The sequence below is a fragment of the Amblyomma mixtum genome, chromosome 3 (genome assembly GCF_055824585.1).
Source record: "Amblyomma mixtum isolate Tamu chromosome 3, ASM5582458v1, whole genome shotgun sequence".
In the NCBI taxonomy this organism is placed as follows: Eukaryota; Metazoa; Arthropoda; class Arachnida; order Ixodida; family Ixodidae; genus Amblyomma; species Amblyomma mixtum.
In genome coordinates this window covers 30,237,361-30,260,395 of record NC_143014.1, presented here as the reverse complement: position 1 = coordinate 30,260,395, position 23,035 = coordinate 30,237,361, and the positions used below count along the sequence as shown (strand labels likewise).

At 47.0% G+C, this 23,035-nt stretch overlaps 1 protein-coding gene across 5 annotated transcripts in view; it reads right to left on the bottom strand.

The window, feature by feature from the left end:
• The window catches only part of LOC149349543 (SOSS complex subunit B1), a 57,450-nt gene that overhangs the window by 7,572 nt on the left and 26,843 nt on the right, over positions 1 to 23,035 (bottom strand). For 2 of the 5 annotated variants that reach the window (XM_089578520.1, XM_089578521.1), the window contains one exon: positions 19,702 to 19,858. In XM_089578520.1, coding sequence (XP_089434646.1) covers positions 19,702 to 19,858 — 157 coding nt within the window. Of the gene's footprint in view, positions 1 to 2,484; positions 7,941 to 19,338; positions 19,859 to 23,035 lie in introns of those variants that run through there. The other 3 variants (XM_089578522.1, XM_089578523.1, XM_089578524.1) reach the window with 3 other exon arrangements.

Genomic DNA, 23,035 nt, shown 5'->3' with positions numbered 1-23,035 from the left:
AAACCTCTTTCAGCGCACTTCAATTTTAAGAAACAAACATTTTTATTACAGCATTGTACAGGTTTCGTACACTCAAGTCGCCACTCAGCACAGAACACAGTGAGCACATCGCGATTTATGCAAAACAAAATCAATGCTAAAAGAGCGGCAGACGCACATTACTACCCTTAAGCGGCATCTGCCGGCGTTCCTCTGCATTAGCTTTATTAACATGCAAGCTTCAAAATGAACCGGTGCATAACCTTAGCTAAAAGCCCCAGTTAAGTTGCCCCGCATTATGTACATTTTTGAACAGGGACACTAAAATAATAAAGAAAACGCTGAAAAAGATGTACTAAAACAGTTCTGAAGGCAGACCTCCACGGGCAAACTTATACAGCGCAGTCACCGCAATACATAACGAAAAAAGACGCCGCAGCTACCCTTAAGAGTACACTGCAAAGCATCATCAGCGTGACTAAGCCCACTGCAGGGCAAAGGCCTCTCCCATATCTCTCCAATTAACCCTGTCCTTCGCCAGTTGCGGCCACCGTATTCCCGCAAATTTCTTAATCTCATCCGCTCACCCAACTTTCTGCCGCCCCCTGTTACGCTTGCCTTCTCTTGGGATCCACACAGTTACCCTTAAGGTCCAGCGGTTATTTTTCCTTCGCATTACATGCCCTGCCCGAGCCCACTTCTTCCTCTGTGGCTTTGTCACGCACAGCCTCTGAACTACCGCACTCAACGAACGCTACTGAGTGGGGTACTGCAGAGCGCCGCGGCGTCCCGTGTTTGCTGCTCCCACCAAGAGAACCTGTTGCAACGTGCTCGTTTCAGCAAGTTTTTAGCACACTAGCGACGTACTACCAGACTTGTACCAGTTTACCACACGCCTTCTGCGCACGTGCAGAGGCCCCGCCTGGCCTGCACATTCAGAGCGGATTGCTCTCCTTCCCGCGGCAAACGGCTTCGACTCTCAGATCGGCCCTCAGACCCCTCCATGCACGTGCTGGTTGACGGTTCGAATGCCAAGTTGCGATTAGCAGTTTTGCGATAGCTCTCGGCGGATTCACACTGGCGAGTCCGATGTCGCGCGACCGATGGCGGTGAATTCGTTACGGTTTGTTGTTGCGACTGAAGGATGAAAGGAAAACACACTGGCCTGCCCACTGGCTTGAGCTGAGCAATAATCGCTGCCCCGTGCAGACAGAGGAGAATTGAAAGATGTGAGAAAAAAAGATTGAAAGAACACACTACTCCGTTTTATACACCAGGTGCAATGCTGTCAAAGTTAGCACTAATGTTTGCTTTGCCTGCATCCCCGACTAAAAAAATTAGTGCGTTCTTTCTGGTGAGCAAAACAAATCCCTTGTCTGCTGGCTTACTACACAACACATTTGCCATGAGTCTGATTAAATGCAAGTATTGCTGACGACACGACGTAATTTCATTAGTTCTACCGTGCCTTAGGCCACTCAGCCACAGAACAAGCGCGGAGTAACACGCCTCTCTATTTTCCTGTGCGGACCACTTCAGTACCTTTTGCAGCGTAGCACCTGATGCATGAAACAGTACAGGAAAGCCGGGAGGTAGCGTAACGAATCAGCTTAAATCTGTCGCCCGACCTCCGCGACTGGCCAGTGTGAATCCACCTTTAATCAGATTCGAACGCAGTCAGCCATGCACCTGTGCGAGAATTTGGTGGCCCATAATTTTTTTGCTCAAGGAACGCCTCACTTGGGCAAGGCAGTCCATCGTTTTTAATAAACCCCACAGTGTGTGCCACTGAAACGAGGACAGAAAGACGAACTTTATTAGCTGAGTGGGAGGGCCGGAGCCCTTTATAACGCAGAAGGTCAACCCTGCCCGTTGGCCAAGAGCATATGCGTCCCGGCGACCCACCGAGCCCGTTGGAGGAGCCGAGCCTGAAGGCCCGGCTCCGAGTTGCACAGCGCGGTCTCCCACTGTTCCTCGGTAGTGATTAGCGGAAGGGGGCAGGCCCACATGTGGGATAGGGTGGCTGGGAGAGCAGAGGGTGGGGTAGATATGGAAGAAAACCAGGATTTGGGAAAGCGTGCCTTTGGAGCTGACGCCAGGAAGTTTCGTGCGTGCGGGATAGGGACCTGGCGCTATAGGCGTCTGTCAAGTCTAATTTTGGGAGATTTCGTGACAGGTTGTCAGCCCTCCCTCACCTCGCTCCGTGATCGGGATAGGGGCTGGGCTCCGGCCGGATAGTAATGCCTTGGGTGTATGAATGGACTGCCTCGTTCCCTGGGAGGGAGTGTGCGGGGGTCAGCTGGATAGTGCCGGTTGGGCGTTTAGATTGTAGGAGGCGGGTGACGGCAGAGATTGAGCCTTCAGATAATTATTGATTGTGGTTTTGGAGTCGCCGATAATGATTTTGGGGGTGGGGTTGTAGATGATGGCTGGCGCCATGGGTGTCTCCTCGGCGATTTCGGGGGAGGCAGTCATGACGGAGAAAGTGTGTGTGTGTGTGTGTGTGTGTGTGTGTGTGTGGGGGGGGCGGAGTGTATGGTGCAAAACCACGAGCGCAAAGGTGTTTCGATAGAGACAGTCGGCGGCATCCACATAGGCCACCTCCTGATTACTGCCGTAGCGTTTATGTAAAGTCTCAGCACTTTTCCACGGTCTACCAGTATTGATATCAGGGTGCATGTTATCGGGAAGGGGGCATATGTCCAGGTATTGGTGGTGAATAGACCTCTCCCATCACTATGACATTTCGACAGAGGGGCAAAGGGTGCGGTTTGATGCGGTTGGCGAAACATTCTGCTGCTGGCGGCATGATAAAGTGAATTTAGTCTGGTGTGGCGACAATCAGCTGTTTTTTTCTCACTGCCGTCGAGTTGCGCGGTGGAATGTGCTAATCGATCGAAGACCGGCGGCATATAATTCTCCCGCCTTTCGAATAGAGAAAAGCAGCAAAAAATCGGTTTTGGAGCCATGCAAAGACCGAAGTGATAGACGTCAATGCTGTCAGGATCTGCGTCGTCCATTTTATTGTGAGCAGATTATCCAGGAATAGTACTCGTGTGCCCGTGTATTTTTGCGTCAAGAAGCAAGCACCGAGCTTGCTTTCTTGTCCTCTCCAATGAATCGCACTGGATTCATGACCGGTCACGTGCTCAAGGGCACGGATGGCATGTAATCGCTGGAAGAACTTATTTAGGCATTCAGTTTATTCCAGTGCAGAAAAATTTGCTGTGGCTTAGCTAAGGTTAAGACTGGATATCTTGAAGCGAAAAGATGCGGCGAGGCAGAGGAGGAACCGCGCGTGTAGTGAATACAGTGCTGTCTTAGAAGGTTGCTTTAGAGACATGTACTGTGGTGTGCATTCCTTTCGGGTGAACACAAAGATATGAGAGACAGGCATTTGCTTCCCTTAAAGCAATTTTCATTTCATTTCATTTTCCTTAAGGCCCTTACGGCGCGGCTCGGGTGTCCACCGAGATATGAGAGTTTCCTGGCGCACTGTTTGTCTTTGTTCATTTGTTTTTTTGCGCCTCTCCTGTGACATCCCTCAGTTCTGTGCATGCGCAGCTGGGGCTAATTCTGATCACGGAGCATACGCCAGACTCGAGTTTGACTAGCCAGCAAAGCTCTTCGCTTTGAAATAGTCTTCAAGAAGCTAGCTTCTGTCACGGGACTGCTCGCAAGGGCATGTTAGCACCCTCACCGCTATGTGCATCTCAATCCAACCGGGAATCTCAACATACCGTGTTCTAGTGCGGTCGTGTCCGAGTCAAAAAGCTCTTTTGCTTGCGTCACTCCGCATGGATACTATGCGATATTGTACAAAATGCGCTTGATCCCCCGCTATCCACCACCCCTATTTTTTATACGCATCGCATTCGCTGTTCCGTACTACACCTGCCAGGGATGGTATATATGTTCTAGCAATAACATGTGTTCGTCGGGCAGAACGTAATCTAAACGAGACGAACTCATACACGAAAGAAAAACCGCCCATCGGCACGGCGCTCATTTGTACGCGGTTGTATTCACTCATGAGCACACACACTTCGTAGGGATCGGCAGTCACTTTTGTGAAAGGCCTTTAGAAAGCAGAAACCTGGTGGCGAGGTCTGAAATAACCTCCTTGCCAACATGTCTGTCCACTGGGAGGCCCTATATTTTCAAGTGGCAGGCAGGATTTCAGTGCCCGAGCCCTGTACGGGCCAGGCTTGTTCAGCTAGGTACACGAAAGTACCTCCGAAGTGCGCATCTGCCATACCACTGAGGTAATTTTTCCGGTTGCCAATCGCTAATGGGTCTGTGGACTGGAGTACAGAGTACTTAGACCTCGTATAAATATAGTTAAGGCACAACTTCAGGCAGAAAATGCATGTCATCAGACAGCTTCGTGCAGCAGGTAGACAGGAAAGGCAGCTTTTGGCAACTAAGCCTGTTTTCTTCCGGCCCACCCCACATGTGCTCCCCTGCTGTCACACTGTTTGCAAACAGGGAGAGGTCCATTATAAGAGGTATTGGGGAAAAAGACTGACTCGTAGTGGATGCCTACAAGGTCAAAGATATAGTGGCTTCTACAAGTTACACCGCCGTGTTGTAGAGGACTGCAGCCAGAGCAATGGAGGTGCCAAAGGGGCAGGCATAAGGTAGCTTTGTAAGTTTTGCAGATAATGGCATCTATAGCCTCGTATACATGACCTTGACGTTGCGGGTCGAGTCAGGGGTCGAGCTGAGCAAGGTCAACCCAACTCTACGATTGTCTGTTTACATGAACTCTATACTAGCGTGTCTACTACCGCGCACACCCTGCGAGGTGCGACCGCACAAGTAGTAAACCGGCGCCTGCTTCTGTTCTCCCCTGCAAAAAATGTTTACCCCCAGCGTGAAAGAAGACTACGTGTAACTGCAGAGGGGGCTGCGAGTCACCCACGCTCTGCAGTCCGGCTGGCCCAGCCCGACTCGACGGTCACTTAGCTCGACCCCCTAGTGTATACATGAACCAGACAGCATACTCAACCAGATCTTTGTCGCGCTCATGTACACCCCCAGTATCTTGTAGAGTTCTGCTGTCGACAGGGTTAGGGCTGGGACTCCTTTTTTTTTTTAGTCCCAACATGATTTCTGTTGAGAATGTGAGTTTGTCTGTGAGAATCGCAGCATAACAATGCTGTGAGATGATCGGTTCGCACCTACTGCAGTGGTAGCAGCGGATGCAGGACGTGGATATCTTACAGGCTAAATCGGCGGCACGCGACTCACAAATGCTGGTGAAGGTCAGTGCTTTCTCACACCGTGAAGGTCAGCCTTCAGTATACATACACCCATAATAAAAGGACCAAACAGGGATAAGGAGGCACTTCTCAACGAAGAGACAATGTCAGTGAGAAGACCCGTAAAATCAAGCCCATACACAAAGCAAAAAAAAAAGGGGGCCGCTGCAGCGATGGTTTAGCAGCCATGGACACAGAAGTCAGCGGGCGGGAGACTAGCGCATAAGACAACAGAAAATTACGCAGCCGACCAAATTCCCGCCGCAAACCCCTTCCTGGCGTACAAATGTTCAACTGCCGCAGCCATTGGCGCTTGACACACACTGCAAGACATTCTTTGAAGCCATCACATTTTCAGTACATGCTCCGCACAAGCAACAATGAGACTGAAAAAGGCTGCATGACCCAGGTGTTCTACTGCCAAGCACAAGATTATGAGCTGAGTTTTTGTGTGCAGCTTTACAGCCACAATGACATGCCTGTGGCTTGCAGATTCTTAGCTACTCCCTCATGATTAACGCAGACAAGGTCAATTGAAACGACACTGCTACCACCTACTACCAGATGTCAGTTAAATTATGCAACTGTATCAGCATAGATGCTAGACACTCATCTCACAAAATTTAATGCTACTTTCTATATTCTAACCTCCCCATTTTGACCATCTGTTTCTTGGCCGATCTTTAATAGCAGGTATGAGCCATGTACGACCTGTCACTGCAGATGACGCGGTACTAGCTGCTTTGGCTGTGCTGTCACAGTGGAGTACAGCCATGCCGGGAAGCTTGACTAACAGTTGGCAAGAGGGTCTTTTGACTGAAGCTGCTGGGTGGCCGATCTGCAACGAGAGCTGTCCAAGGTGAAGGTATGCGGCTAACACACGAATACTAAGAGCTTAGCACCTCTGGGGCCAACCCTGTGCACTTTCGTGAGGGATGTCCGGCATAAGACCAAGTCTCCATAAACCTGCTCATAAAAGCTGTCATGGGGCAATGTGTGCTTCATTGCCGATGCAAGGTCTCGCAGTTATTGGGAAAGCGTCATGGGGGATTGGACACACTAATGTGGATACAGACAGACAGGACAATTTGAGGATAACATAGGCATTATTTTTAAAGATTTGGCAACTTACGTCTCACATGCTTATCTGACATGAGCCGGTAATTTGAGACCATCAGATAAATTAAACTGAAATCCTGAATTTTCCCTGCACAAAAGGCCTAAGGCAGTATTACGCAAATCTGCACCACATCCAGCAAAATAAATGATGTACTCAGCAGCAGAACACCATAGCCTGAACATTGCTCAGCGCTCCAATAAGCAACAGCTTTTACATGTGGTAAGTCTATTGAAATCAAAATTTTGTAAGTTGAGTACGCTTTAGCAGCATTCAAAAACAGTCCTGTGACAGGCAAGACGTGCTGTTTCCCAGTTGTGAAACTTAAATGAAGTCCCACAGTGCTGTGGCAGCTAATGAAAACCTTTCCCATGAAGTAAGACGGTATCTTGTTAAGTGGAGGTGTACGGCTCACAACCTTTACACAAAAAGAAAAATAATTCCTGGCTGTATGCGAGCTGTAATCAAGCAGTTCCGAGTGTAAGTTGCAGTCCTGCTCCCCTAATTTAATGCCAATATTAAACTGCGACTGACCAACATCCAGAAAAATCTGCATTGAACTTGAAATCACAAAATCCTCATTTGTTTTCAGAAGATGGCGGTGCAACAGTTGAGTATTTACTCCCATAATTTGCGCACACCCAACCTTTTACCCAGACTTTGCAATACGTATGCAGGTGTGTGCAAGGCAGGCTTGGCAAAATCAGCACAGTCATGTCGCCGTGTGCAGTTGTGAAACGTAAGAGTGATGAGGGCATGAATTGTGCATCATTTACCTCACTCGCACACAATGGTGGTTGCTTTCCTGGACGAACAGTTGCACATGCGCCCAAATCCGAAACTGCCGAACAGTTTGCTGTTCCGTTAGCCACTAGCCAACCGGACTGCTCACGCGGACCGCCCCTGAGGAACTACATCACATGGGGTGGGCAACTGACAATGGAGTCTTCTTTGGAGGGGAGCGAGGGTGCATGTTGGGGGGGGGGGGGGGGGGGGGGGGGATTTTGAATAGGCGGCAATATATGGTATACCTCAGGCGTCATGATCTTTAGCGTTCTTTAGGACATGTTCAGAAAATTTTCACGCAATTTGCACACCCCATTTTAGAAGCCTTAATTAAAAAAAAAAAGTACACAAATTATGTGAGTAAACACTGTCTGTAATTTACTTCTGCAAGCTTGATCAGCCTCTAAACAAGTTCTCTCTTGCCTAACCCCGTAAGAGATGGGAATTTCAATTCAAGCAGTGGATCAAAGGTGGCACAGAGTTTGCACTTGTGTCTTCACTCGCTCATATCAGCTGCTAGCTTCCAAATGAGGCAAGGCACTCAAGGATCATTAAGCTGGCTGGCACCTACATATCAGCACATAACATGTTTAAACCACATGCTTGTAATCAGCTCAATAATTTCCACTCTGCAATGACAGTGGAAGACTTACAAAAGGGGAGATATGCAAGGGGGCACAGAAAACGAGAGCAGCAAGTTTGAGCAATGGTACTCATCATAGCTGCTGTCCATTGGTACTCGTCATAGCTGCTGTCAAACCAAGGAAAGGAAAGGCCCATTTGGAGGGAGAGGGCTACAAAAAAGAATTTTAGCAATGAATTCCAGAGCACGAAAAACTGTAGCAAAATCGCGTAGTGCAAATTATGGGTATAGAGAATTTTCCTTTTTTTTTAGTTTTCATGCAAGCACACGAGCGCAAACACACATACAAAAGGTGGAAAATTATGCCAAATACTGCCTCTGAAAGGCAAAAAGCAAGAAAGCCTTCTATTTTAAGGCAGTTTTTTTACTGTGTTTCCTAACTAATTAAAATTTTGTCAGAGGATGCTTTGTCACCAATGCTCTAAATAAAAAGTTCATGCAACAAACTACCTATTTCATCTATTCAGAGGTGCAGGTATTACGATTATGTAATAACCCCTCACTGCAATGGAAAGACCATGATAAGTTTACAGCAGTGGTTGCAAGAAGCCAATGCTCCCAAAGGTGAAGCTGACTAGCCAGATTTGCACGTGAACATGTTTGCTTCACTTATGTACAAACATTCCTCTTTGGCTGGCTAGTTGCTTTCTGACCAGGTCCTGTATAACCTAGGACTTAATGCTCCAACCTGACTCAACGCTTCAAGAAATATGACAATGTGCTTCACATGATGGTAGCATACCTAGCGGCTGTCAAAACAAAATTTAAAAAGAAATAATGCTTTTCCCACAACACTGCTGCAAAATCAGTAGCAGCATAGAATGTCTTAGTAAGCATGGGCTACTACTGCAAGCATAAAAATGAATTGAAATTTCACAAAACTACACTATACAAATTTCACAATTTAAACTTCTTAACGCCCCAAAGTGGCTCAAGGCTATGAGGGACGCTGTAGTGGAGGACTGCGGATAATTTCGACCACCTGGGGTACATTAACGTGCACTGAAAACGCTCAGTGCACGGGCCTCTAGCTTTTCGTCTCCATGAAATGCAACCACGACAGCTGAAATCGAACCCACATCTTTCGGGTCAGCAGCCAAGCACATAACTGAGCCACCGCAGCAGCTGATTTAACAAACTTATCCTGTCAAAATAAGACATCAGTGGCTTAATTACTTGAGTAAAAAACTCAAGCTATCAATAATTCACACTCTGGTATATTTCATAACACAAGGCTTCAACTTCGCCTTGACAAATAAAAGCAGCCTGTACAATGCTCAACATTCGCGCTACAGCTGAATCTCATTATAATGGCAAAGAACAAAATGACTTAATGGGTACACTGAACCTGAAGTATTTCCCCTTGAATGCCCACAAGAAAGGTGAATTCACCACCATACACTATAAACACATGTAAAGGAGGGCCGCACCCCATTTGCCCCGAAGGAAATAAAAATTCTGAGGGAACTTCTACCCCTGCCACATGGCAAATTTAATGCCATTCTCATCGAATGACATTTGTTCGACTTAATGTCATTATTTCTGCGCGCTACTACACGGCAAAAACTAATGTCATTTGCAAATGATGGCGATTGCGATGGAATGAGTACAGCATACAAAAATTTCGGTGTATGCTTCAATACGTTGCAAAAAGTATTGCTTTGCTAATGGAAACTGATTTTAAAATCCTAATACACCGTGGGGGAGGGGGGGGTACAGCGGAAACAAGACGAAGGACAAAGCAAGAAGACACAGAAACAAGCGCAGTAAGAGTCTTCTTGCTTCGTCCTTCGTCTTGTTCGCGCTGTACCCCCCCCCCCCCCCCCCCCTTTCCTCCAACGATGTATTATTACAAACTTGCCCAGCTATCCATCCTTTTTTAAAATCCTAATCCTCATTTCAAAAACGTGTTGATCACTGCTATCCACCACGAGTCCATGCCAAGCCAAAGCTCAGCCAGCGGCGGCAGGCAAATGGCGGACGTCATTTTGTGAAATGCTCTCTATGGCCAGCGCCTCCTCTATTTTTACAATGCCAGCCGCATCGCTCGCTTCGCAATGGGAGCCGTCGGTACACCTCATTTCAGTTAGTTGCCGCGCTGCGGCGCTAGCCAGATGGTGGCACTGCTTGCGTCATGCTTGCGTATCGGCGCGCGGTGGTGATAGCGCTGTCCTACTCGTACTCCTGGCATCTGTCAGGTTGTTGCTGTCTACCCCTTCTTGTGTAGCTCTCGCTTCATCCGTGGCGCGGCGCTTTTTCCAACGGCAATCGGCTGGAGCGGCAGCTGCTCGCCGTTTGCAGAGGTGGCCTGTGGCGATCGGAGCGCTCCGCCTATCCCTTGAGGATGGTGGCTGGCATACTTGATGCGCTGTTTGAGGTACTTATTCCTCTTCCTTGCCAGACGAGTAAAATGTTAAAAGTTCTAAGGCTCGTTCGTTTCGTGGCACCATTGTTAACGAAATTGTATTGTGCGGGTAAATCTGACGAGGTGGTAAAGCTGACGAGGTGTCCTCGCAGAAGCAGCGAAATGGCACCGGATAATTATCTGCAGCAGGGCTGCTGCTTTCAGTTTTGTGTGAAGAGTGGGCAATTTTAAGCTCGTTTGTGTGGAGCGGGGGAACTTCGCTGCATAGACAGTACAAAAGAAGTTGACGTTTACGTGCATTTGTTCATATATATTTACAACAATTTACAGTAATATTATATACAACTATTTGTATTTATAGCCATTCACATTTTTAGAATTGGTGCTTGTATTAGCAGGTATTTACAGCCTTAAGAAGTTTGCATTGTAGCGCAACCACTTTTGTACGCACGAGGAGGACAAAGCATCTCGTGCGCGAGCGGAGCTCAACAACAATCAAAACACACTTAACGCCCGGGTGGAGACGCCAGTTCGTGCGCCCTCATGTGTTTGGTCGCCCTCTCTTGCGGCGCCGAACGACAACGCCGGTAGAAGAGACGCTGACGCGGCACCGAAGAAACGCTGCCTTGCGGTTCGGCCTTTACGGTGACTGCCCCTGAACACGCGCTGAAGAGGTTTTGATTTCCGCTTTATCTGCCTCTTTTTATTCAGGCGCTTTTCTTTGTTTTGCACCGTTTTATTAGCGCCTGGTTGCAGTCAGGACCAGACAGAACTTCCGATATGCTTTGGCAACAGCTGCTGTGCCATATATTTGCGAATGAAGTTCATTTTTCGCTTCTCAAAACAATCGTATAGCTGCAGGCTGCCAATGGCAGAGAATAATGTTTATCTAGTCGTCGTAACAATGACAGCTTATCTTGACAAAAGTACAGCTACGACTTGAAAGCTATTCTTGTCGGGTAGTCTTGAAAAATGCCTTGTCGTGAAGATTTGCCAAGCCTTCTTCATTTCATTCTCCAATTTTCCTTACTGAACGTCATAGAATCCAAAGCCAAAATAGCATAACTTATTACTAAATACGTTTACCATCCGATTTCATATTTTCGCCAAGCAGTTTAAGTTCCTCTCCCGGAATGCTTCAGCGTTGTAGCTTAGCTAAAAGACCGACATGATTCGGCAAACCCGCCACAGCCTTCCGTTGCAAGAGTAGGAAAGGAGGACAGGAGAGGGTTTTGGACGGTCGGATCGGCCCTACTCGGCAGGCATTGTAAAAATAGAGGAGGCGCTGCTATGGCGAATCTTGCGCGCACCGCCGCCCGTCCTCACAACAGTTTTAGTTGGGAGCACGGTGGTTGTTGGGAGAGACTAGCGTAGCGCGCGAGAAGCATAACATACTGTGGAGTCATCTAAATGAGAAGTCAAACCTCTTGAACTGAGTACCGAAGAAACGTTTCTTTTATTAACGGCAGTAATGAATGCATTTGAAGGCTTTTTTTTTAATGTAAATATATTGGATGATATGAAAATGTAGATTCTAGTGCAAAGTTGGCGAAAAATTCAGGGGGGCACTTTGTTGACCTAAAGTGCGGTGAGGCTAAAGCCTTAAGCGTGGTGTTGCTGCTTGTGTCACTGTGTGTTAAGATGTTAAGCTTCGCCTCTAAGAGTGGAACGCGACAGCGTCTTGCAACGCTGCCAGGGAGTCCACAGAACGCCATCGCCCGTTCGGCTCTACGCCTTGCTCGTCGGTAAATTGGTTTTTGAGGGAAGGAAATGTATCTGTCTCGTCGGTAAATTGGTTTTTGAGGAAAGGAAATGTATCTGTCTCGCATACCTCGGTGGACACCTGAACCTCACCGTAACGGGAAGGGAGGAAGATGGGAGTGAACGAAGCACCGTGTTCACTAGACGTGCCTTTGTTCATTCCAAACCATCGAGCTGGTATGGCGGAGTGGCTAGCATGCTCGTCTCGCATTCCGGAGACCGGGGTTCGATTCCCGAACTCGATCAATTTCCTATTCGGTTTTATTTATCTGGCCTGATTAGAAAGGTTAATTAGGCTAATTAAGAGATTAAACAATTAACTAAACTGATTCCCATTTACTTGGAGCATCACTTACGATCCCTTGAATTGGTTGCATGGTTACTAGCCAAAGTACAATTGGCACCGTTTGAAATTCGCGCACTGTGACGTCACGACCGTTTCGACCAATTGAAAAGTGACATTTCTGTCGACAACTCCTGCTTACAATGATGAGGCATTAAAGGCTTCCGCCTTAATACTTCTCCCGGGGTCGTTACTATGACGACAGCGTACGCTTTACATAGTTAAGCCTAGCATCAAGAAATTCTTGAATTTACCTCAGAAACGATTAATATTTTACACCTATATTGTTACGGAGGGATAAGAATGCACAAAATAAAAGCGAATACAACTGTTTAGGGCAAGCTATCGTGTCGAAAAATGCAGCGGCGACACAGTATTCGGTCCAAAGCAGGCGGGCTGCGAGTCGCCATGTTGTGATTGTTAACCACGTAAGGCTGGTAGCGAGAGTGAGTTTTATTTTTTTTCCCAATTCTATTTGGCATTTTTATACACATAAATGAATGACCGCACAATCATACGGACACAGAAATATTACAATGTTTGCGACGCTTTTGTAATAGTGTTTTTCGGTGTATATTCTCACCAAGTCTCTGGTGTCGAGGTAAAACATTAGCTCAGAGATCGCTGGATAATGAGTTCTGTAAACTCATTCCATACCTAATGTCGTTTTCATTGAACGACATTATATTTTCTTGTGTGGCAGCAAAATAATGTCATTTTGAATGAACGTCACTCGATGGGAATGACATTAAATTTGCCGTGTGGCAGGAGTATTAAGCTTGCTTATGTGGAGGAATGCGAAAGCATGCGTTTCGAGGAACAGAAAGGGCGCAGTAGCTCTCAAATCTCGACATCTCAGTGGACACCTCAACTGCACCTTAAAGGAAAATGTAGTCTCACAAAGCATGCAACTTAAGGTGCACATGTCATTGGTCCAAACCTCTGTCGCAAGCTACCCTCTAACTTGACTAAAACATTAAGCAAACAAGGGAAGGGGAATGAGGGGCTCGTTATAAATATGACAGAAACCAACAGCCACAGAAACCAAGGGGAATTTTTTTTTAATTAATTTATTTATTTTGTGGTGTTGATCAATTTAGAATATTAGTGAATATGTTATCGCTTAAAGCTAATTGATTAAAAAAGCAGAAGATAAAACAACCATGTGCCGCCGGTGAGATCCGAACCCACGACCTCCAAATTACGCGTCCGGTGCTCTACCTCTGAGCTACGGCGACGGCTGTCAAACCTTCTGCTTTCGGGGGTATTTAGGTTTACAAGTAACCTAACCTTGAGAGTGTTCATCAGCGCCACCCACGTTCATTAGCGGCGAACGTAGAACGTCCCGAGTTACCGCAGGTGTGACGTAGAACGTCATCGAACAGAGAGGGTGGAAGCTGCGTGAGAACCCTCTTATGCTTCCTATGGCGTCAAGGCTGCCAGAACCGAGGCCCTCGCTAAGCAATTAAGCAAACAAGGGAAGGGGAATGAGGGGCTCGTTATAAATATGACAGAAGCCAACAGCCACAGAAACCAAGGGGAATTTTTTTTTATTAATTTATTTTGTGGTGTTGATCAATTTAGAATATTACTGAATATGTTATCGCTTAAAGCTAATTGATTAGAAAAGCAGAAGATAAAACAACCAAATGCTGTGACACTCACGGAATGCTGTAAGACAAACGGTTGCTGAAAATTTTGGTGAATATTTTCATGAATACTGCCACCACACTGAGGTCAACGAGTGATGACAACACTGAGATTTCGTTGGCTCCTGCGATACCTTTTGAACGCAGCGTCGTCGCTTCAGCGGATGCGGTTTTGCGCCGTGCGTCTCTCTCTCTCTCTCTCTCTGTGTGTGCTGCTGCCTGCACGTGGCTATGACTGTAAATCAGCTTGGGTGTGATGTCGTAACTATAAATTTTGTGTCACGTCATATCGCACCCTGTCTATTCCCACCTAGACCTTAATTTTATTTTATTTTTATTCCATTTTCTCTTTATTCTAATGCCTTATGTCATCATATGACCGATGATGTTGCAGGGGACCAACTTCCGACGACACATTTTGCAGACAGTTGCGGAGTCAGCAGAGCCTTCTAATGCTTTCGCATTAAAAAAAGCCACGTAAGGGCGCACCCAAACTTTCCACGACCCATGCAGGAATAACCTTCAAAATGCACGTGCACAGGAGCTTCCAGGTGCCGCTCACAGTTCGCACCCGAGGCCACAGGTCATCATCATCATCGTTTTCCTCCGGCACCAGCTTCTGCTATCTGTATCAGCATCAGTATCACCACCTTCAGCCTTTCGTGGCTGTCAAAGGCATGGGAGTTGTGAAAGCGTGGTAGTTCACTGTACAGTGAAAGCTCGTTAATTCGACCCCCGTTAATTCGGAAAATCGGATAATTCGACGCGCGCGCGAGGTCCCTACAATTATACATAGGAGTCTATGGGGCGAAACTCTCGTTAATTCGAACAAATTTTGCCGTGCGTTGGTTAATTCGACTTCACTCCGCAGCCCGCCAAGCCGGTTTGCCGAGAGCAAAAAGAAAGAAACACTGCCATGAGTGGCGCTACTGTACCGCTACTGTACGGCTGATAGGCCATCCGTATGGTCATATTATCATCCATCCATCCGAGGAAGCGAGTTAGCAGCGGCCGAAGCGGCTGGCGTCTTTTTTTTGTGCTTTGTTGTGTCGCAGCAGTCGCTACGATCGCGGTTATTTACGGCGCCTTTTTTGGTAAATGCGCGCTTTGTCAGCGTGTTTACTGCGCTGCTTGTTGTTGCTGTTTTGTTGCGACTGAGAGAAGGGTGAAAGGAAATTGCAAGGGATTGCCTACTGGCTTAGCCGAGCCACCACCGCTGCCGTGTGCAGATAAGGAGGGTTAAAAGATCAGAGGAAAGATAAAGAGAAAAGATAAGACGCGCGTCCCAGCAACAACGCCGTCCCCACCGACGCTGGCTGAAAAAACAGATAAGCGGGGAGGCGCGCTCCCTTCACCTCCTCCCCACCTCATCCCCGCGCTGCTTTCGGGTGGATAGCGCGCAGGGCCTGCGCGCCTCGCCTTTGTGTCCTGTCAGCTGACCGAGGATGAAATAATTAAAGTGACAGGCGCTGACAACGACGACGATTTACGATTGTGAGCAGTTGTCCCAAATGCCGAAGTGCACGGTGAAAGAAGCCGCAGAAGCCTTGTCCGTGCGGGAGGACTTCTGTGAACAAATCCCTGACGGCGGCGCGTGTGCCGCGGAGCACCTGGCAGCTGTTAAGCTATCGTAGTCGCTCAAATTCGCTCGTAAAAGCAGACGGTGATTACAGATTTCCTTGCCAAATAAAGGTATACGTCCTGTTGCGGCAAACATTGTTTTTTTGTTGTTCATTCGATAATTCGACATTCGGATAATTCGACAATTTTTCGCGGTCCCGTCAGTGTCGAATTAACGAGCTTTTACTGTAGTTGCGGCTTTTGTGTGCTGCCACTCAGCATTGCAATTTTAGCACAATGGGCAAGCACCTTAATAGCTACATGGCTGGGAGCTTGCTCTCGAACATGGCTAGAAGATTATACGTGGACGAGAAGTGCATCCAACAATGATGCAACCAAAAGGATGCACTCAGGAACACAAGCTGCAAAAAGCAAGCTTTCCGAGGCAAGCTGTGCAAGTTTCCTGAGGGTTTTAATGTCCCAAAGCAACTCAGGGATGCCATGGTGAAGGGCTCCGGAAATTTCTGCCGCCTGGGGTTCTTTAACATACACTGATATCGCACAGTACACGGGCCTCTAATTTCGCCTCCATGGAAATTATACTGCTGCAGCAGAGATCGAACCCGCATCTTTCGGGTCAGCAGCTTAGCGCCATAACCACTGAGCCACTGCAGCAGCCCCAAACTGGAAGATGAGCTGCTCTGCTATGTGATGGAAGTGTGGAACAACGGCTACGTGTTGACAACGAACATGCTGCGCTAATTCTTGTGGGGTGAGCATGCACCAGAGTACAGCACTAGCTCGGAGCTAGAAGACTCCGAAAGCGACAACTGAACGTAGAATAAATGCCGCTCATTCCCCAATTGGTGTGCTTTTACTTAAGAAAACATTTTTTTCGCCCATCAAGTACATGAGCCGCACCTGAAAAGTTGGCCCTCCAATCTGGAAAAAAAATAAAGTGCGGCCCTTACACGCGTTGATACGGTACTTTAATACAGCAAAATTTTTCTAGCAATGTTCATGCCAGATTTTTCTCCTAGCATAACAGATTTCACTTACCGTACGTATTCGAATCTAAGCCCATACTAAGGAAGGTAACAGCAGCGCAAAAAGACGGGAACACAAGAGACACACAACCAACAGGGCTGTTACCTTCCTTAAGATGAACCACCGACTAGCCCATACAAAAATTTTGATCTAAGCCCATAGTTGTTTTTTGTTTTTTAAACACCAGGTATGGAGCTCCTAGGTCGGCTTAAAATCGAGAATTTTGTATTCATAACAAAATGTCTGCTTGTGCCACAACGAAGACGGCCTTCACAGGCCCATAGAAAGATCGCCATCCTGAAGTGGAATCTGTACTGGCATATTTCATGAAATTGCGGAGGTCAGAGGCACTTCCAGTGACCAAGGAAGAGGTACAGGCCTAAGCGAGAGAGCTGGCAAGAGAGTGAGACACTGTACAGGGCCAGTGAAATGCATGAACTAACTACAACAGGCCGCATCAAGCGCGCGTCGCTAGGACTTGTAGCAAGGAGCATCGCTGCAGCCTGGCATGGCATCCCGGAAAGCTTGGTTTGGTTTGGTTTCTGGGGTTTAACGTCCCAAAGCGACTAAAGCTATGAGAGACGCCGTAGTAAAGGGCTCTGGAAATTTCAAACACCTGACATGACATCACACATAACACGGACCTCTAGAATTTTGCCTCCATCGAAATTCGACCGCCGCGGCCGGGATCGAACCCGCACCTTTCGGGTCAGCAGTCGAGCACCATAACCACTGAGCCACCGTCGGAAAGCTTGGTTGCGTGCTCATTCCAAAAGTGCAGCATTTCCAATGCGCTTGACGGCACAGAATATTGTGCACTACACAAAGAGCGATCAGGAGGTCAGCGATTATGAGGACAAGCAAGTGGGAGCAGGTTGATGGAAATAAATGCTGTTTGCATGCTGTCCCTGCACTCGATCTCAATTATTTTTTGCCCAGCTTACATTCGAGGGAAGTTTCTTTACCTGTCTTTCAACTTTCAGTGTCTGCTTAGATTCGAGTAAATACGGCATTCGACAACTCCGCCAGCTTTCCACCAGTCTCACCAAAGCTGAATATGTAAACAAAGCAGACGCAAAAAAAAAAAAAAAAGCGAAGTGAATGGTGATGAAAGTGGTAAGGACCACGAAATGCATTAACTGCATCTTTGATGTGCAGCACTACCGCCGTCACCAGACCCCCAAGGCCAACTGCAGTGCTATTCAGGGCACACAAAAACACGAAAGGTTGACGCAACATAGCAGCCAATGCAGATGATTTTTTATGGTGCAAGGGCATCTGGGGCCAAAGAGCGCCATGGCACAAGGTGTTTCCTTCTACTCAAGGTGGGGCCAAACACCCATTTTCCAAGCAATTCACCCTAAAGAAGCCGAGCACCAGGCCAGGGGAAAGCTTGTACTCACTGCATTACCAGTGGGTACCCAGCGACACTGGGGATCGAACCCCGCACCTCCAGCATGCAAGGCGGATGCTCAAACGACTAGCCACTGCAGATGAGTCATTTGTTGAGCAATAGGCAAGGAAACATCATGGTGACTTTTCAATCAACAGTTATGACCAAAGCATGCTTCCAGTGACGTAAACCGGACATTGCAATTTTGATGCAAAATAAATGCTCTCTCAAACCCCTCTCCCATGCTTTTTGACAGAAGCAATATGAGTAAGAGGCAGAAAGATTTCACCACATGCACAGGTGTTCGCTATCTAACAGCGTGCAACGTCGGAGCTGGTTTACTAGCAAAAGCAGTCAACCTGGTACGTGATACAAAGCCTAGGTCAGCTACTGCTATATGGTTACAATGGTTTCATCAAAGAAGTTTAAGCAACCCTTCAACTTCATTATAATGAGGTTCAGCTGTGCTATCTAGAATAACGCAAGCAAATACAAGCACCTATGTGACTTATGCTACAACTTCATGTCTATGTGTTTCAAGGACAAGCACCGCAGTGCACACAAATATGCTTCCAGAAGTACTGCTGCCCATCTCTGCTGCCCCCGAAATGCTCTCTTTAAAGAGTGCTAGTTCTCAGACTCTGGGGCTTTCCTCAGAATTTTTATCATGCTGGTAGGTGCAACACATGCTCTGCATGTTTAATCTTTTTGACGATTTCCATCTCTTATGAGGAAACCGGCCAAAGGTGGCGCTTTACATCAAGAAATGAAAGACAAGTGATTCTGACAAAATAGACAGACTTAAAGGTGCGCTGAAGAGGAATCTGAACTCGTCTTTTTGCCACGGGAGCTCGATCTACACGTTCTGAGCATTCTTAGAAACTTCGACTTATTGCCCTGTGTGGCTGATTTTCCTAATTAAATCGAATTAACGTCTGGCTCCCGCCTTTTTTTTTTAATTCTCCCTCGTACGATGGGCGGAGTCGACCAACGCGTGGAGTGCCTTGCAGCCAGCTCCGTGGAGGCTTTGCTTTCGCTTTATTTTGTTTTTTAGGTTTCCGTGAATAAATAGTTTCATTCGCAGATAATATAGCAGCAAAATAAGCCCGCAGAAATAAAAATACGCGCGGACTATTTGCTTCTACGGACTACTACGTATTACTCCGCCGATGGCAGAGCGGCAAGCCGCCGCGGGACTGGCTGAAAGGCACTCCACGCGTTGGTCGACTCCGCCCACCGTACGAGGGAGAATTAAAAAAAAAAAGGCGGGAGCCGGACGTTAATTCGATTTAATTAGGAAAATCAGCCACACAGGGCAATAAATCGAAGTTTCTAAGAATGCTCGGAACGTGCAGATTGAGTTCCCGCGGCAAAAAGACGAGTTCAGATTCCTCTTCAGTGCACCTTTAAAAAATGAAAAAGGGGGCCAAAGATGTTTTCAGGACTCCTGAGGCAAGTCATTTTGACAAACCTCTTTCACTCTATATTACTGACCTTTACTTCTTACTTCAAATGCAGCTGGCTTTTGCTCACATCTGGTGTGGCAATCTGAATCCCAATTAAACTTAAAATGACAAACTGTACTATTTCTGTACAGTAACTAAGAGTGCAGTTGTTGGGCATAGGTTCAAACCCAATAACACTAGCAGCTGCACTTTTTGGAAACAAAGGCTTGATGCAACAAAAAGCAGAATGACGCCAGCTGCACTGAGTATGGAAACAAAGGGCCCTATGATATCTAACAGCCACAGCTGACCAAATCAGCCATTGATGACTGGGGTTCTTGGCGGCTACCTCCGGTTAAGCCGCGGGGCCTTGGCACTGGGAGCTCCTGCATTGATGCCAAAACCATTGTTGTGGGTTGGCAGAGGCATGCGCAGGGAGCCATAGGGCATGCCTTGACGGCCCCCTGCTCGCGGGCCAAAGCCGACTCCACCAGGATGACCATTGCCTGCAACGGGAGAAACAAGTTCACAGTCAGTTTGTATGCATTAAAAATTATCAACTCATGACCAGAAGGGGGAACACAGGTCTTAAAAGCCGAAAATTTGTGAAAATATCATTTTTCACTTTCGTCATTTCAGATTAGAGTTCTTTTCCACCAACCAGTGAAGTTTCGTGGCCAAGGGCTTGCATAAATTTTTAAGACTATCCGATAAATGTGCCACCATGGTGCAGGAACTCGCGAGGATGCACCAAAATAGGCCCGTTTTCTGTCAGCGCAACTCAAAACCAGCTGCCATAATACAATCTGTTTGGCCTCGTTGGATAGTGCAGCTCACCGGCTTTTGTTAACGCCAATGTGATGCCTGCCAAGCTTATTTGAAGTGGAGAAAAATGCCAAAACCAATGGAAACAATGGAGACACGACCTTGCATAACATAGCGTGGCGTCAGATCGTGAACCACCGCATCGGCGCGCATATCGGCGAAGTTCGTAATAGGCAGAGCCTAGCATGACTCCTTGCAGCTTTCATCGGCGGCTCTTACCACAAGTGAATCGAGAAAAAAACCTAACACGAAGGTCACCAGTTTCTCGGTGTCATCTGCACACAAGTGAGGAGGGTGGATCACTTGAGACAACGTGGGTCGGATGGCACGGGCTGACACGGTGGCCGTTGATAACATTAGTTGATGCTATCTGGGATAGGCGAAACCCTCGAAGGATCGCGTGGCATACTTAGAGCAGAGGTGCCTCTAATTAAAGTGGAGTCACAGTTAAAGGGTCTTTGAAAGGGGGTCTGAACAGAGATGCAACATGCCTAGGTTGCTAAAGGACGTCGTTTCACAAACATCCTCCAGCAAGAATTTTTTGACGAGTGTTGTGGAAACTGAGTTACCCATTATCAAAAATTATGATTTCAGCGTCTTCTAATTGTCCCTTCCCTGTCATCACTTTTTGCACGCTGAAATGTTGGCGCTCCTCCGCCAGCCCTTTGCACTCAGCCCCTTCGCCGGCTGCAGACGCGCACAAACCAATAACAGCAGTCTGCTGCTGACACAACAAGTGGCACATGACACATTGCGTGCGGATTCGGGCGAAAGCCCGGCACCACCGGTCGCCGCAAGGAGCGGAAGCTTTAAAATTGTATAGTAAATTACCAGCTCGCTTTTGAGGTCTTGTACACAGCACGAACACTTGTTGGCCTGTACTCTACATACTGCAAGCATTTTATAGCCAATCTCCAACACCCTTTTTAGGGACCCCTTAAATTAGACGGCCATTTTTTTTAAATCTGCTAAAAAACTGGATGGGGGTGTGCAGTCTCATCAACATTCAACCAAAAACACCAGAAAAGGACCTGCACTGAAGCAAGGTGTCAGCACATGAGTGTGCACCTGGAAACAAGCAGCAGGCGTGGAAAAAGGGTCATGTGGGTGGGGAAAAGTGAGATTATATGCCTGGCGCTTGTCAGCCATTTCCAAATGCAAATGTGCCACTATTTTTCACTTCCTGCCATGAAATTTAGTTTTCTTAGTTTTTGCCATTTTCTCAAATTTGAATTTTGGACTCTTGCAAAGTTTGTGAATTTAATATCTCAATAACTATTGAGGATAGAATATTTTTCTTTTTTTAGCATGAAGTCAAATATGTGGAGCACATAATGTCACAAGCAGATTGCTAAATTTTTCATACTTTCGACTGCGCAAAAAAACACAGACACAAGGTAGAAGGCACGACACGAGCGCAGACTATCAGCTAAATTTTTACTTCAGGAATCAGGTGCTTATAAATGCTCAAAAAAACCCAGGGTACAGACGCATAGAAACAAACGCAACACAATCACAAACTTTGGCGCGTGCACTGACAATTACTTCAACAAAACAAAAAAAAAAGGAAAAACCAACAGGTGGCATCCGGTCAGGCCAACGTTCCGTACTTCCTACTCGTGCAGAGATAATCACGTAGAAAAGGTATCTCCTCATCCAGCAGGAAGTACAGAACGTTGGCCTGACCGGATGCCACCTGTTGGTTTTTCCTTTTTTTTTTTTTGGGGGGGGGGGGTTTGTTTTGTTGAAGTAACTGACAGTGCACGCGCCAAAGTTCGTGACTGTGTTGCGTTTGTTTCCATGCGTCTGTACCCTGGGTTTTTTTTTAGCGTTTATAAGCACCTGATTCCTGAAATAAAAATTTAGTTGATAGTCTGCGCTCGTGTCGTGCCTTCTACCTTGAGTCCGTGTTTTTTTGCGCAGTTGAAAGTATGAATCCCCACCAACTCGCCCAGTTTTCCGTCCTTATTAGCTAAATTTTTGCTCTGAAATTTTCAAGAATGCCCTTTATCACCACTTTGTTGCCATGTTCTGGCCACTGAAATTTAATGTGCTTCCTAGAAAATACAAAAATTCCAATCAAAAGCGCTCACAACATTGTGTTCCACATTCTTCTAGCAATGCATTAATAATAACTTTTTGTTAACCAGTTATTTTTGTAGTGTTTTTACAAATTTTAGAACATTTAATTATCTTAAGAACTAATAGGTCCCCAGCAAAAATGAAAGAATTTTTGGAATCAGCATGAAAACTGCATCAGCATGTCATGTTTTGTTAATTTTGGTTGTCAAGAAAATGGTTGAAAGACCAGTGCCCCCTTAATTAAAGCGGAACAAGAAAGCTAAAGCGGAACAAGAAAGCTAAGTACAACAAGCTGCAAAATTCAAATTTACAAGAAATGGTGGACGAACTAAAATTCTGTGCTGATCAGCTATTTATTGTAACATGCTTTATCTACCTAGTTTAGGTTAGCTTTCTGTTGTGTCCCCTTATTGCTTTTGTGTGTGTGCGCCCCCTCCTAACGACAGTTCGCATCCTCCTCCTAACGACCACTCGCATTCCCTCCTAACGACCGCTTGCCCTTCGTCGCACGCTGTCGCCGGATGCCCCCCCACGGTGCGCCCCCGCACCCTCCTCCTGTTCTGGGAAGCCACTCCCTCCCGTGGACGCTTCTGCGCTCCCTCCTTTCTTCGGGCGGCCAGTTCGGCTCCTGCCTCGGTCGACGCTGGTCGCACCCTCTTCAGCTTTAAATAAACGAAGTCTAAAAGTACCGTGTGCGTCTTTCGCTGCATTCAACACAGCGACCGGACACGAACCCCCCACGGTGCGCCCCCGCACCCTCCTCCTGTTCTGGGAAG